The sequence below is a fragment of the Acartia tonsa genome, chromosome 7, assembly GCF_053477335.1.
Source record: "Acartia tonsa isolate MP-2025a chromosome 7, ASM5347733v1, whole genome shotgun sequence".
NCBI lineage: Eukaryota > Metazoa > Arthropoda > Copepoda > Calanoida > Acartiidae > Acartia > Acartia tonsa.
In genome coordinates, this window is record NC_137266.1 from 36,424,619 (window position 1) to 36,439,707 (window position 15,089).

The 15,089-nt window shown below is 30.9% G+C and overlaps 1 protein-coding gene across 1 annotated transcript in view; it reads left to right on the plus strand.

Annotated features, from left to right (window-relative positions):
* The first annotated feature begins 210 nt into the window (after window positions 1–210).
* The window catches only part of LOC145324297 (D-beta-hydroxybutyrate dehydrogenase, mitochondrial-like), a 26,766-nt gene continuing 11,887 nt past the window's right edge, over window positions 211–15,089 (plus strand). Inside the window, exons 1-5 of the mRNA XM_080166912.1 lie at window positions 211–331; window positions 12,385–12,446; window positions 13,235–13,309; window positions 13,560–13,654; window positions 14,409–14,473. Coding sequence (XP_080023038.1) covers window positions 274–331; window positions 12,385–12,446; window positions 13,235–13,309; window positions 13,560–13,654; window positions 14,409–14,473 — 355 coding nt within the window. The 5' untranslated portion in view covers window positions 211–273. The remainder of the gene's footprint in view (window positions 332–12,384; window positions 12,447–13,234; window positions 13,310–13,559; window positions 13,655–14,408; window positions 14,474–15,089) is intronic.

Genomic DNA, 15,089 nt, shown 5'->3' on the forward strand with positions numbered 1-15,089 from the left:
GCAAAATTTTAGATCTATACCTGTCCAACCATCTAATAGATCATAATGGACATTACGACTCAATAATGATTTTATTTTTTATGAACAAGCGGCAGTACCCCTAGCCTATAGTGTTATTTAGAATTTAGGCTTTCTTATAAAGGAGAACTCAACCAATTAAGTCGTTATTTCATCTATAGGATTGATAATTTTTATTATTTTTAAATTTTAGAAAAATGTGAAATTCAAATTAAATAATCAAAAAAAAGCGAAAAATAGAAGAAAAAAATCAAAATGGATGAATTAGTTTTTATATTGCTTCAAATTCTGTTAGCAGCGGCGATAATAGGAGGTGAGTGTCTATTTATCTATCTATCTATCTATCTATCTATCTATCTATCTATCTATCTATCTATCTATCTATCTATCTATCTATCTATCTATCTATCTATCTATCTATCTATCTATCTATCTATCTATCTATCTATCTATCTATCTATCTATCTATCTATCTATCTATCTATCTATCTATCTATCTATCTATCTATCTATCTATCTATCTATCTATCTCTCTATCTATCTATCTATCTATCTGTCTATCTGTCTTTCTATCTGTCTATCTGTCTATCTGTCTATCTATCTATCTATATATCTATCTATATATATATCTATCCTTCTATCTATCTTTTTATCTATCTATCTATCTATCTATCTATCTATCTATCTATTTATCTACCTATCTATTAATCTATCTTTATCTTAAATTAGTAAATAACAAAACATTAAATTGTTTGGTCTTTCTTGTTTGAGAATGTTTCGTTAATTTCCTTAAATTGACCAGTGGAACAGTCCCCCCCCCCCAGGCCCCTCTATAAATCTTTACAGGCTTTCCTATTCCTTACATTACCTAACCTAAACATTATTTTTTCGATTACAGGGTGTTTGGAGATTGGCAGGGATCTAAAAGGATAAGACAATGAACGATCAATTGTTATACAATCCCAATGATGATAAACAAACTAACTTCCTACTAAAATTATTGGTTGTAAAGTTTGAACATCAACAGTTTGGATTAAGTACCCAAAGTTTTTGAGTTAAGGGAGGAGATACCTTGATTATGAAACTTTGGGTACCAGTACAATTTCGCATTCCTCCCTTGGATTGAAGGTGGTCTATGTTCAATTTGAGGGAAATTATTGAATATTTACGCAAGTATTTTAATAATTATCATATCTTTGTCTTGTTCTTTGTCAGAGAAAATAGATAGATAATAAAACTGAAAATAAGATTTTTAAAAAGTTCATCTCTATCCTCTATTTACCAGAGAAAGAGGGGACAGACAATGGGCTGTTTACGCTAGTCCCCAAAGTTTTATGTTAATTTCTCATTCATAGGCTTAGCAACTTTGAATTTTGATTGGTTGGTTTATTAAGTTGAACGTTTAAACATTTCAACCACTAATTTTAATATACAGAAGGGGTTTATTTATGTATAATCTTTGGGGATGTACATCAATTTTTCGGCTATTGTCTTATCCCTTAAGATCCCTGCCAATTACATAGCGGTTTCGCCTCTAGAGGAAGATAAATGTAGGATGTTTCTAACTATATGTAGATTAATTTGCCTACAAGTATAATCTACCCAAAACATATTCTAGCCTATCCTACAAGTTGTTAAACAATCGGGCCAGCCGTTTGTAAGACTTTAATGGATATAAATTATGCAGAAAAAGAGATATCTTTTTACTTTTTAATTATGGATACAAAAATCTGTAATAAAAGAAAATATTACAATTACAATTACACATTTACAAATTTCTTTTTTTCTGTAGTAACGAGCTTTTGCGGTTTTTTCGTTGTTTTATGTCTTACGCACATTAAAAAAGATATTTTTAAAATAAAGCTTTTATACAAAAGCTATATATATGTCCCACCCCCCAGGAAAATAGCTTAAAACCATCACAAGACCAGTAGGTATATTTCCCTAAGCGTAGAGCCCAATTGGTTCAGCGGTTGCTGAGATCTTAAGCCTTAGATGGACAGACGGATAGACATCAGGCTACATTGTATTATAGATAAACAATATTAGATATGAAAGAAAAACAATAGTAAATTGTTATGTATAATATACTATATGAAACAAAAGGGTTATAAAATGCACATAGTTATATAGAAGCCTAACTACGAAAAAAAATATTTTTTTATAAATTACTCTAAATGCCAAATAATAAAAAAAACATTACTTTTTGTTTTTTTTATAACAAAAGATGTTATACAAGCAGAATCACTGGCATTTAAATTTTAAAATTAGTGCAAAATTTTAATTTTATTTATCAAACACATTAGTTAGGGATCTGAAGGGATAAGACAATGGAATAAATCAACGTTTTACCCAGTTATGATGTTATAAAATTGTTCCTTTTGTAATTTAAATCATTGTCAATTTCTATTTTGTACCAACCAATCAATATTCAATATCGAATATTTAAAACTTTAGGTACAATAACAATTTATAGTCCAAAGTCCTTTTCCTCCATATCAAGAGCTTAATTGCAAATTGATTTTTGTCCATTATTTGTTCTAGAAGCTTTGCTATAGCTTATAAACATTATATTTACTAAGTACCTTCCCCAAATAGCAAGAACCCATTAGCTAGCAGACGAAAATGAATTGCATAAAGCCCGCAAATGAAGTATGGAAAACTTTCCTAAACACTATTTTACGTTTATACAATATATATTGATGGGCACTTGCGCATTAATGGGATGTAAAGCTCCTAATTAAAATTAATTTATAAAATTAGTGCAAAATTTTTATTTTATTTATCAAGAACATTAGTTAGGGATCTGAAGGGATTAGACAATGGAATAAATCAACGTTTTCCCCAGTTATGAAATATAAAAATTGTTCCTATTGTAATTTAAATTATTGTCAATTTATATTTTGTACCAATTTTCAATTATTTTAGTTGTAATTTCATATTATTTACCATTGTTTTAATATTTCAGATAAAAAAGGATAATTGTTTGATTTAATTAAGTTTTAATTTTAAACAATAGATTACACATATTATATAACTATGTCTGATATTTAAATTATCTATATTGTCTATTTTTTAAGTAAAGCCACTCTATAACTAGGGTATGCATATGCATGTCTGTATAGCCCTATAGCTATATCAGAAGCTAAGATATTAGAGGGGGAGGGGGGAGGTGAATAATTTTTTCCTCCCCCCCCCCCCAACAAATAAATGTCATGAGTAATTCAATAATATTTATCATTGCATCGAATTACAGACAGCTTTCAGTTGATAGTAATATAAAAGAATATAAGATAAATTCCAGTTTTGTTAGCCCTTAGGTGTCGAAAGCTCGCGCTTACAAAACTGGTATTGATATTATGATTTTTCATTTACATTGTCTCTAATACGATACGATAGATGATTATTTAGTATGGCTGGTTCTAATCCTGCGGGAATTAATCGGTTTCGAAGCCATACTGAAAAATATTTTTTGCACATTTGAAATCAGAGTGATTGCAATCAAGTGCAATATTTGTAATGGCTTCAACTATATTTTTTAGCGCAGCTGCTCTTAAAAGTTGGTATGTCCTTTAGTCTACTAATAAAGTTTAATCCAAATTATCACAAAAAAACACAAAAAATCTGACCAGTTAATGGGTCATACTTGATTGAAACATTCTATTCAGTTCAAACGGTAATAATAGGTACACCGACAAACGTCCTAATACGACAAACGTCCTAATGCGACAAACGTCCTACGCGACAAACGTCCTACGCGACAAACGTCCTAAGCGACAAACGTCCTACTGCGACATCTCTTAAGTAAAACGTCCTAAAAATTTAAAGGTCGAGTTTTGTAATGCAAGGATGTATCGGGTTCGAAACCATACCATTTGATAGCCAACACAGACTTTGGGAAAACTGTCGGACAGATTTTTAAAATTTAGCCTATGGTTAAAGTTATTCAAAAAATAAATTTCAGTGAAAGATTATTTTCCTGTGTTAATTATCGCCATTTTGAATTTTATATTGATAAGTATTCTTACAATTAGAGGATTTTGTCCTTAAATTTGGAAGATTTTTTTTATTTCATAATTTTTGAAAATTTTTAGGACGTTTTACTAAAGAGATGTCGCAGTAGGACGTTTGTCGCGGTAGGACGTTTGTCGTTTAGGAGGTTTGTCGCGTAGGACGTTTGTCGCATTAGGACGTTTGTCGTATTAGGACGTTTGTCGGTGTACCTATTATTACCGTTTGAACTGAATAGAATGTTTCAATCAAGTATGACCCATTAACTGGTCAGATTTTTTGTGTTTTTGCCATTCCCGAGGTCTTGATGGGCACATAGGGTGGGAAGGAGTTGTTTTGTTAAGGTGACTCTAAATTACTTTTATTTAGGCAATTAAATTTACTAAATATCATGTGAAGAAATTTGTTTTGTAAAACGAACTGGTTTTTGTCCAGATGAATTTTAATTGGACGCGGTTTTTATGTTTTTTGGACATTAATGTTATCTGCGCCGATAATGAATACAATTTTATCAACTTGTAGACTCCGCCCCCCCCCCCTTCACTCCTCAGGCAAGCAAAGATGTAACAGAGATATTAATTAACATTTTATTACTGCATTTTTTATGAAATAGACATTCTTGTAATCTTGATTATTTCAGCATCATTGAACATTCTTCAGTTTTTTTCAAGGAGAAAGGGATAAGAAAATAAAAAGCAAAGTTGATTACATCCAAAAATGGAGTAGATCTTGAAAGACAAGTACAATTAAACAATCCTTATATAAGAGAAACATATATGCCTGTATGTGTGTCTGTAGCTTAAGATCTCACTAACGGCTTCACTAAAGGGTTCTTTAGGAGAGTTTACCTCCACCCTCACAAGAGAACTCACATCTGGAAAAAACACCCCCCCCAAAAAAAAAAATTTGTGAGTTAGTTCAAATTAGTTCTGTAGATTAAGATTATTGGTTGAAAAGTTCGGACACTACACTAGTTTTAACCAATCAATCAAGATTCGATATAATTTTCCAAAAACATTTAATTATCCCTTATTTTCTGTTTTCTTGTTCAGGATACAATTATTCAATAAGCATAAACAACTAAATATTTCTTCTGTCTGTTTAACAAGGAAAATAACATTCAAAAGCAGTTTCGATTATTCTATCTGTTTTTATGTCTTTTTGTCTGTCTGTCTGTCTGTCTATCTGTCTATGTAGAATTTGCGACCATGGCTCAACACATCCTAAAGACGCTCAAATTAGTTCCTACTGCTGCTATGACAGGTACGCCTTGGGGGCTAACAAAACGAATAGGGGGAATGCCTTGGCCCATATACAGGTGCATCCATCTATCTATCAATCTATCCATCAATCAATCTATCAATTTATCCATCTATCTTTCCATCTATCTATCCATGTACATATGTATGTATGTAATATATTTGTCTACCTATTTACCTATCTAATCATCTATGTAACTATCTATCTATCTATTCATCTATGTATGTATATATCTATCTATCTGCCGACTCTCACGTGCTGGTTAAAGGGGATTGGCTTTACAAGAAATTCGACTTAGTCTGAACTTTTAAAGTAATGAAAACATACATGTCATTAAATAGGCATGTTTTGCTAATTTTAGTAATGGGTAAGGGGGATGGATGGGGGGAGGGATCATTTTTTAGCCAGCTACGAGTTTCACTTTTTAAGATATCGTGATAATCTTGTGTAAGATCCAAGCAAAAATAAATCCATTGACATAACTCTGTTATTGATTAGTTGCGCTATTTTTTTAAAACATGCGTGTTTTGATTTTGTAGATTTTAAAAAATCCGACATTTAAGCATTTCCGCATATGTCAAGTCAAAGAAGTTGGATTGTGCGATTACACAGAAATAAAGAGAAACAAAATATGTATTTAAAAGTAACAAGATGTTTGTCTGTATGTCTGTAAGGATCTCGCTAATTGCTGAACATATAAAGTTTTCTTTACAGTGAAAATTTTTATATTTCCCGGAATAGCTTACGACTATTTTGGGGGAGGCTACCCCTCTATAAGATTCTGCACTTATACAAATTGTGCAAAATCGTTTAAGGAATCGAAATCAAACCAGAACGTTAATTTTGTCAAATCTATGGACTAAAGAATTATTATAGATAAGCTTTATAGTCATACCCAATAATTACAGCAATCGTAATTCTTCTTAAAATGTTTAAAATCAATAAGATGGTTTCATTTAGTGGCTTTGTATAGGAGGTGTAAGGTGGTGTTGTCCTTCCTTTTTCCCCCCTCGCATGGTTTCACACCCTATAAAACTACTTTGCAGGGATCTAAACGGATAAGACAATGATTGATAAATTAATGTACATCTCCAATGATGATACCCAAAATTACCCCTTCTGTAGATTAAAATTAGTGGATGAAACTTTTGAACACTCAATTTAATAAACCAACTAATAAAAATTCAGTAAAGTCTCTCTCTCTCTCTCTCTCTCTCTCTCTCTCTCTCTCTCTCTCTCTCTCTCTCTCTCTCTCTCTCTCTCTCTCTCTCTCTCTCTCTCTCTCTCTCTCTCTCTCTCTCTCTCTCTCTCTCTCTCTCTCTCTCTCTCTCTCTCTCTTTCTCTATCTCTCTCTATCTCTCCCTCTCTGACAGCAACTACTTTGGCTATTCCTATTTCTATTTAGCAATATACACATTACACAAATACATAATGCTTAAGTTTGTCTGTATTTATAGGGTGTTTTCTCACTTAAGCAATTTTTATATCAATTGCGAAGCTACTCTATAATTTGTCTGTATATCTGTCAAAAAAATTTTTGAGGAAACGTGATTTTCATAAGCTTTGGAATAGACTTCTGATTTTTTTGTGAAGATTCCCTCTAGATGGACACCCATCACACAATAATTATAATGAAATTAAATGTTTATGAAATTCTAGTTGTATGAATTTTTTTTTGGAAATTTCGAGAATGTCTTTTTTGATTCCAATTAATGTCTACTGTATTAAAACCGGATCTGAAAAATTATAAATCCTATCGTAATAATGACAATTTTCCACAAACAAAAAATTGTTTTAATCCCTGTTTTATTTACCCGGGCCTTAAATAAAACTTAAATTGATCCTATAAATTTCTTATACTAAAGCAATATTTATCATTAGCTAAAATTATTATTAGTTAATATAAAGAACACTATCTATGGGAAGAATGTTTAGGCGATTTTCAAGGTTATTTCATTTCAGTAGTTTAACAGTAAAATAACATTCTAGCAATGTCTATTATCATATTGTCATAGAAGAATATGTTTATCTTTATAGGAATCGCCTTATTCTCGTAAGAACAATTGAGGTGGGGTCAACTATTTGATGTCTTTTATATGTCCGGCATTTATCTATCTATTGTCTTTGGTATCTCAATCTAGCTATCTACTTATATGTAACTATCTTTTAGTTATTTTGTTCATATAACCATAAATTAATTTGAGTATCTATCTATCTATATATCTCTAACTACATTCATCAAATAATCCTTAACTTATTTTTTTCTCTATATATTCATTTTGTTCTATTCATCTAGGAAGCAATATGTCTTCTACCAATCAACTTATCTATCTATCTATCTATCTAATAATCGTTCTATCTGCCTGTAGATCTGTTAATCAGTTTGATTATCTTTCTATCTATCCATCCATGTTATTATTGGTTTATCTACTTATCTTTAAAGTGGTCCATCTACCTATCTAACTTAAAATCTATGTATATCTATCTGATTCTACATATCTATCAAATATTACATGTATTTAGAAATTTATCTGTCTAATATCTATCTATCAATTTATTGATTTCTAATTTAAATATATAGTTCTTAAATCTATCATTGATTGATTGATTGATTAGCCATAGTCTCTTAGGGTTTGGACCTAAGTAGTCATGGAGTAGGCTGAGACACTTTTGTATAGCCACTAGGGCTATCAAGCTCCACGTTCAAGCACCTTATCTATCATAGTTGTTATTGCTACTTATGACCATACTTAACCTTGCTTAAAATAACCTTAATTATTGAATCAATAATAAAATATCTGTTTAATGTTTTTTTTTAAATAATTGAATTTACTATTAAAATATTTTGTAATCATATTATATTTTCAAAGCCAAGCTTTTCTATTATTTTGTTGTCCGTTAGTATGAATGGGATAGCTATAATATTAATCACCCTGGGGTGTGCAACAATTAGAATGCGAGAAAAAGGGAAAGGAAAGTGGGCGTTGACACCCTCTACACTCCCTTACCGCACGACACTGCATGCATGCCTATTTCTGTAACAATAAGGTATAATTTTGAAAGAATAGTTTTGACATTTCAGCACTTATTTTTATAACTAAACAATTTTTTGACAGGGAAACCTGAACTAACTAAAAACTTAAACAACTTATCTTATGAAATTATGGACAAAACACCTTAATTATAGAGTAGCTGTAATACTCAACTAAGATGACAACATCCATTAATGACTACAGGATACTGTTGGAAAACATACTTACATTTTTCGGACTTGATTATCGAAATGCTTTGATTTTAATATTGTAACTTGTTGTCATAGGTATCTATGTTCTAAAAATCAGATTGGATAGGGTGATTATATCATAAATTGAGCATGGCAAAAATGATATAAATCGTACCTTTATGCTACAGGAATCATTATATAAAGTTTCTAGAATGTGTCTAGACTAAGCTAATGATATAAGCTATTGGTTACAGACAGACAGACGTACACATCCTAGTTATAGAGTAGCTGCGCTCCTTATAAAAAGTAAAAGTGTGTGTAGCCTTAAAACAAATATCTATACAGCATTTAATTTTGTCATTTAATTGACAGCTATCAAAAAATAAAGACAAGAACAAATATGAACATCAGTAGCGAAGCTAGCTTTGATTAAAATAATCTTTAAGTGAACGTCCCTTTCTCCATTTCACTCTCTCTCTCTCAATTTCCCTTACGCTCTCACTCTTTCTCCATCTCTCTATCTTTTTACCTCATCTCCCTCTTTTCTCCTCCACACTATCTCTTACATTACCTTTTCTTTCTCTCTTTCTCTCTCTCTCTCTCTCTCTCTCTCTCCTTCTCTCCTTCTCTCTCTCTTTCTCTCTCTCTCTCTCCTTCTCTCTCTCTCTCTCTCTCTCTCTCTCTCTCTCTCTCTCTCTCTCTCTCTCTCTCTCTCTCTCTCTCTCTCTCTCTCTCTCTCTCTCTCTCTCTCTCTCTCTCTCTCTTTCTTTGACTTAATTTCTCGTTCTCTCTATTTGCTAATGTTTTAACATTGCATCCCTTAAGCTTAAGCTTATAGAGGAGCATCACTTCTATAATTAATATTTGAATAAATTGACAAATAGATAGTTAGATAGATAGACAGACAGATAGATAGATATGAAGCATCTAATTTTTTGTTATGTTATGTTCTGATTGACATAATAATGTATCTGTACTCAGGAAGGGAGGGGTCAGTAGACTGTAAATTATACTGGTACCCAAACTTATTATGAACACGCTCTCGCATTCGTTGGCTTCAATACTTTTGGTTGGTAGAAACTTCTTCAAACTTTTTAACAAATAATTTCAATCTACAAAAGGAAAATTTTGTTTATTATTATTATATAATCTACAAAAGGAAAATTTTGTTTATTATTATTATATTGGAGGTGTATTTCAATTTATCGTCTTGTGTCTTATCCCTTAAGATCCCTGGTCTGTTTTGGAGCAGATAATTGCGCCATCACAGGGATAATTAATAATTATATCCATAAGTAGCGCAGCAATAACATGCAAATAATATTATGATAACAAGGACAATAATTCACATAGCATAGCAACTTTCATCGATATTATCCACGGATCTGAAAGGATAAGATAACAGAGGATAAATTTATTACAAGATTGAAATTGTTGGTGGAAAAGTTTGGACACTGCTAGTTTGAAACAACCAATCAAAATGTAATATAAGTACCCAAAGTTTTTAAACTAATAAATGAGAGTTTATACTGTATAATTTACAGCCCAATGTCCCCAATTAATAATACTAAAAGTTATAATCAAAGGCCCAATAAAATACTCGGCTTTGCATAAAATTAACTGTGCCTTTATAATAGAAAATAATTATGTTTTAATTTAAATGTTGTAAGTTAATATAAGTAAAATTTGAGTCTAAGAAAAACTAGTGCTTTTTTTATTAACAAGTTTATAACTTAAAAACTTCGATCAATATTAATAAGTCTTAATGTTGTTTAAAACTAGAAGTGTCCAAACTTTTCAATGGATAAACTACAGGATAATTTTGTTAATAATTATTGGGAATGTACATCAGTTTATCGACAAGTGTCTTATTCCCTAAACTCTCTGAGAACTAGTATATTTTAAGTTATTGATAGTTGATATTTGCAAATTATAATATTTTCATCCTTGTTTATTTTTTATTTTAATGAACAATTTAATATATGTGATGTTTTATGGATTAAACATCAACAACCATGATTAAATCCAAAGCTAACAAAAGTTTAAAATCAAAATAGGACAGAGGTGATTTTTGAGATCCAATTTCAATGATTTACGTCGACTATATGGCAATAAGAAAGGGTGGCCATGGCTGACGTAATATCTACTTTTTGATTATATCAAATTATGAAAAAAGGTTATAGCTGACATATTATCGAAATCACTACAGTATACTTTTGTTGTTCTATCTAATAAAAAAACATTTTTTTACAAAGAGATAGAAATTGGGCTGTAACTAGCACTGCTATCTTAAGTTTTATAAACATATTCTCCCATTCGTTTGGATAAACACGTTTATCTAATCTTGAATAGTTAGTTCAACTATTCAACCAAAAAATTCAATCTACAGAAAAGATTATCATTTGATATATCAATCTATCGTCTATTGTCTAATCCCATAAAATCCTTGATAGTGACGAAACCCTGAGGACAAAACGACACACGATTAAATCTACTTGTAATGTAGCTGTCCTACTAAAATCTTTAAAGCAGAACGAAAGTTTTATTATTTAGTACAAAGAGAAGTATTTAGAAAAAAATAGCCAGGGATCTTAAGTGATAAGATAATGGAAGATAAATTTATATACATTCCCAATGATGATAAACAAAATTACCTGTAGAATAATATTATTGGTCTAAAAGTTTTAATAACAAAATTCATTTAAAGTTCTTAATCTAACGTGGTTTTAAACCTTTGAGTACCAGTGTTATTAGCAGTCAAATTTCCCCTCCCTCCATAAACACCCGAAACCCAAGATTTTTAAATCTAAATCAAGTCAGAGTCGGTAAAATTGGTAAAATAGACGTATTTACAATCTTTTAATAACTCTAGAGTTTCTATGCTTATAACATCTTACAATAAAGTCACTCACAAGAAACTAAATGCAAGGTTTAAAATCGATAGGACTATTCTAACATACCTAGTTGTTTGTTTGATATTTATATATGAAGAAGAAAAAATGAATATTTGTTTTTTCGAATAATTATCAGTATCATCCATCCCTCTTTATTAGTTACAATCATATAAGCTATGCCGTATTTAATTTTTAACACGTATAATATGTTCCATAAAGCTTAAACTTGTAGTATTAATCTTAGAAATGGATTATAACTATGTTCACTTATTCGTTGGATTAAAAAAATTGGTTACTTTTTATTGAATTTTCATATTGCATAATTGCAACAATTTCCTAAATTTCAACTAATAACCTTAATTTAAAGAAGGGGTAAATCATCATTTTGGATCCACATAAAAAATTTGCTGGCCGTTGTCTTATCCCTTAAGATATCCGAGAAAAGCTACTCTATAAGTCAATAGTACTATGTTTCTTTATTAAATAATGGTTGAAAAGTTTAAACACTATTAGTTTGGGTACCAGTATTTTTTTGTTTAGCTTCGCTTTTGTGAATTAGTTTATGAATAAGCTAACATCCTTGTTTTATTATGATTTATCAATAATTAAAATATATTATTAATTTTATAATTAAAATTCAAAACATTAAAAATGTATAGAATTTTATTTAAAACTATTTATTTATCAATCTATTCGTCTCTATTTCTGTAAAAAATATCTATCTTGTTATATATTTACCTATTTACCTATCTATCTATCCATCTATCTATCGATCTATCCATCTATCTATCGATCTATCCATCTATCTATCTATCTATCTATCTGTATATCTATCCATATATCTATCTATTTATCTATTTAATTATCTATTTATCAATCTATTTATCTATCTATCTATCTATCTATCTATCCAACTTTCTATCTATCTATCTATCTATCTATCTATTTATCTATCTATAGATCTGTGTATTTATTTAGGATTTCTATGTTGGTTATTCCAAGGCCTTATATGCAAAGCTCAATTAGAAGTAGGAAACAAGGTATATCTTTTTTAATACAGATGTCTGTCTGTTTGTCTGTCTGTTTGTCTGTCTGTTTGTCTGTCTGTTTGTCTGTCTGTTTGTCTGTATGTTTGTCTGTCTGTTTGTCTGTCTGTTTGTCTATCTGTTTGTCTGTCTGTTTGTCTGTATGTTTGTCTGTCTGTTTGTCTGTCTGTTTGTCTGTCTGTTTGTCTGTCTGTTTGTCTGTCTGTTTGTCTGTCTGTTTGTCTGTCTGTTTGTTTGTCTTTTTGTCTGTCTGTTTGTCTGTCTGTTTGTCTGTCTGTTTGTCTGTCTGTTTGTCTGTCTGTTTGTCTGTCTGTTTGTCTGTCTGTTTGTCTGTCTGTTTGTCTGTAACGCTCTTGTTTATTCCGTGCATGTTGGTCTGTCTGTCTGTTTGTCTGTAACGCTCTTGTTTATTCCGTGCATGTTGGTCTGTCTGTCTGTTTGTCTGTCTGTTTGTCTGTCTGTTTGTCTGTCTGTTTGTCTGTCTGTTTGTCTGTCTGTTTGTCTGTAACGCTCTTGTTTATTCCGTGCATGTACCTCACCCCCTATTTTTGCCCTTTAGTTTACTTTTAGGCTATTTTTAGGTTAGGTTAAGTGAAGGTTAGATGAGTCCATAAGGTATAATATCCTAATAAGGGTCCAACAGTGGTTAAAATATGTATTTCTTTTTTTTAATGGGGGGGGGGTTTGATTCAAAAATAGGTTTGAGTGTAGACTCCCTTACATCCCCCTACCCCCCATCAAACACACTTAAATGCCCTAAAACACTCTATCTATCTATCTAGGTGATATTAATAACAGGCTGTGATACAGGAATTGGCCATGAGCTAGCAAAGTATCTGGACTCTATAGGATTCCAGGTATAGTACAGATATACCATAGTTATAGAGTAGTTAATATACAGGTATATGTCATGAGCTTGCAAAGTATCTGGACTCTATAGGATTCCAGGTAACTGTATCTGTGACTTCTAATACGATTGGGTTGTACTTTTCAGGATTTCTTTACTTTCAGTTTGCTTCCCAGTTTTTAAATTGAATAAAAATCGTTATTTTAGAAGTTAGAAAAGTCCGGATTTCTCTGCCCCTTCCTATATATATGTATATGCAGGTATTTGCCGGTTGTCTTGATACATCGAGTGAGGGAGCCCAGAGGCTGAGGGTGGAGGCATCCAATAATCTTAAACTTGTCAACCTAGATGTCAGGTGGGTAGATAGATAGATAAATAGATGGATGAATAGATTGAAGGATAAATTGGTTGATAGATGTAAGTTAGATTGGTTGATAAATTGATTGATTTTTTTTAGATAGATTCATAAACAAATTTATGGATAGATTTAAGGAATGATTTATAGATGTATTCTTGGATAGATTGATTGGTAGATAGTTATAAAGTTTTATGGATAGATTCATGGATATATTGATGGTTAGATTGATGGATAGTTTGATAGATAGATTGATGGATAGATTGATAGATAGATTGATAAATAGACAGATTGATAAATAGACAGATTGATAGATTGATTGATAGAATAATGGGCAGAATAATTTATAAAATAATGGATTGATCGATGGATATATTGATGGATAGATTAATTGCTAGTTTAATTAATAGTTTGATGGATAGATTGATGGATAGTTTAATTTATAGTTTGATGGATAGTTTGATGGATAGTTTGATGGATAGATTGATGGATAGATTGATGGATAGATTAATGGACAGATTGATGGATAGATTGATGGATAGATTAATGGACAGATTGGTGGATAGATTGATGGATAGATTGATGGATAGATTTATTGATATATTGATGGGTACATTGATTGATAGTTTTATCTTCTATTTACTTATTTGTTCAGCTTCACCTCCGGGGCGCCCAAGCTTTTTATTGGGAGGGAAGTGGGAGTGGTGATATCCATTCTTTGATTTTATGGATGTTGACATTCTTGTTATTTTAGAAGAGACGATCATGTAGACGCAGCTGTTCATTATATACAAGAAAATATATCTCCAGAACAGCAAGGTATCTATCTATCTATGGACACTTAAGTTAATGAACCAACCAATCAAAATTTAATAAAAGTCCCTAAAGTTGTAAAGCACATGAAAAAGAAAAAGTAATTTTAAAACTTTGGGGATTGGTATAGTGATCAGCCCAATGTCCCCTACCTCCCTGATTTATCCAACTATCTATCTATCTATCTATCTATCTATTTATCTATCTATCTATCTATCTATCTATCTATCTATCTATCTATCTATCTATCTATCTATCTATCTATCTATCTATCTATCTATCTATATATCTATCTATCTATCTATCTACAGCATGACCCTCGAAAAAGTATTTTTAAGCATCTGCAGCCCTTATTTCTCAATGAATTATTAAAAAATGCATATGTCCTTGTTCTCTATAGTATTCCACGTAAGTAGATATAAAAATATTTTTTTACCTCAATTAACACCGGAGATTTTTAGAGCTAAAGTTTTGAAAAAGTGACTGAGGAAAAAGTAACTTTTAACATGATACGACTTTTTTAGCAAAATTAAGCTAGAAATCCTTTTATTTTTGTTACTAGCAGAAACTTTATACAAAAATGAAATAAAAAATTTAGTTTTTGAGTAAAAAGCATTTTTTT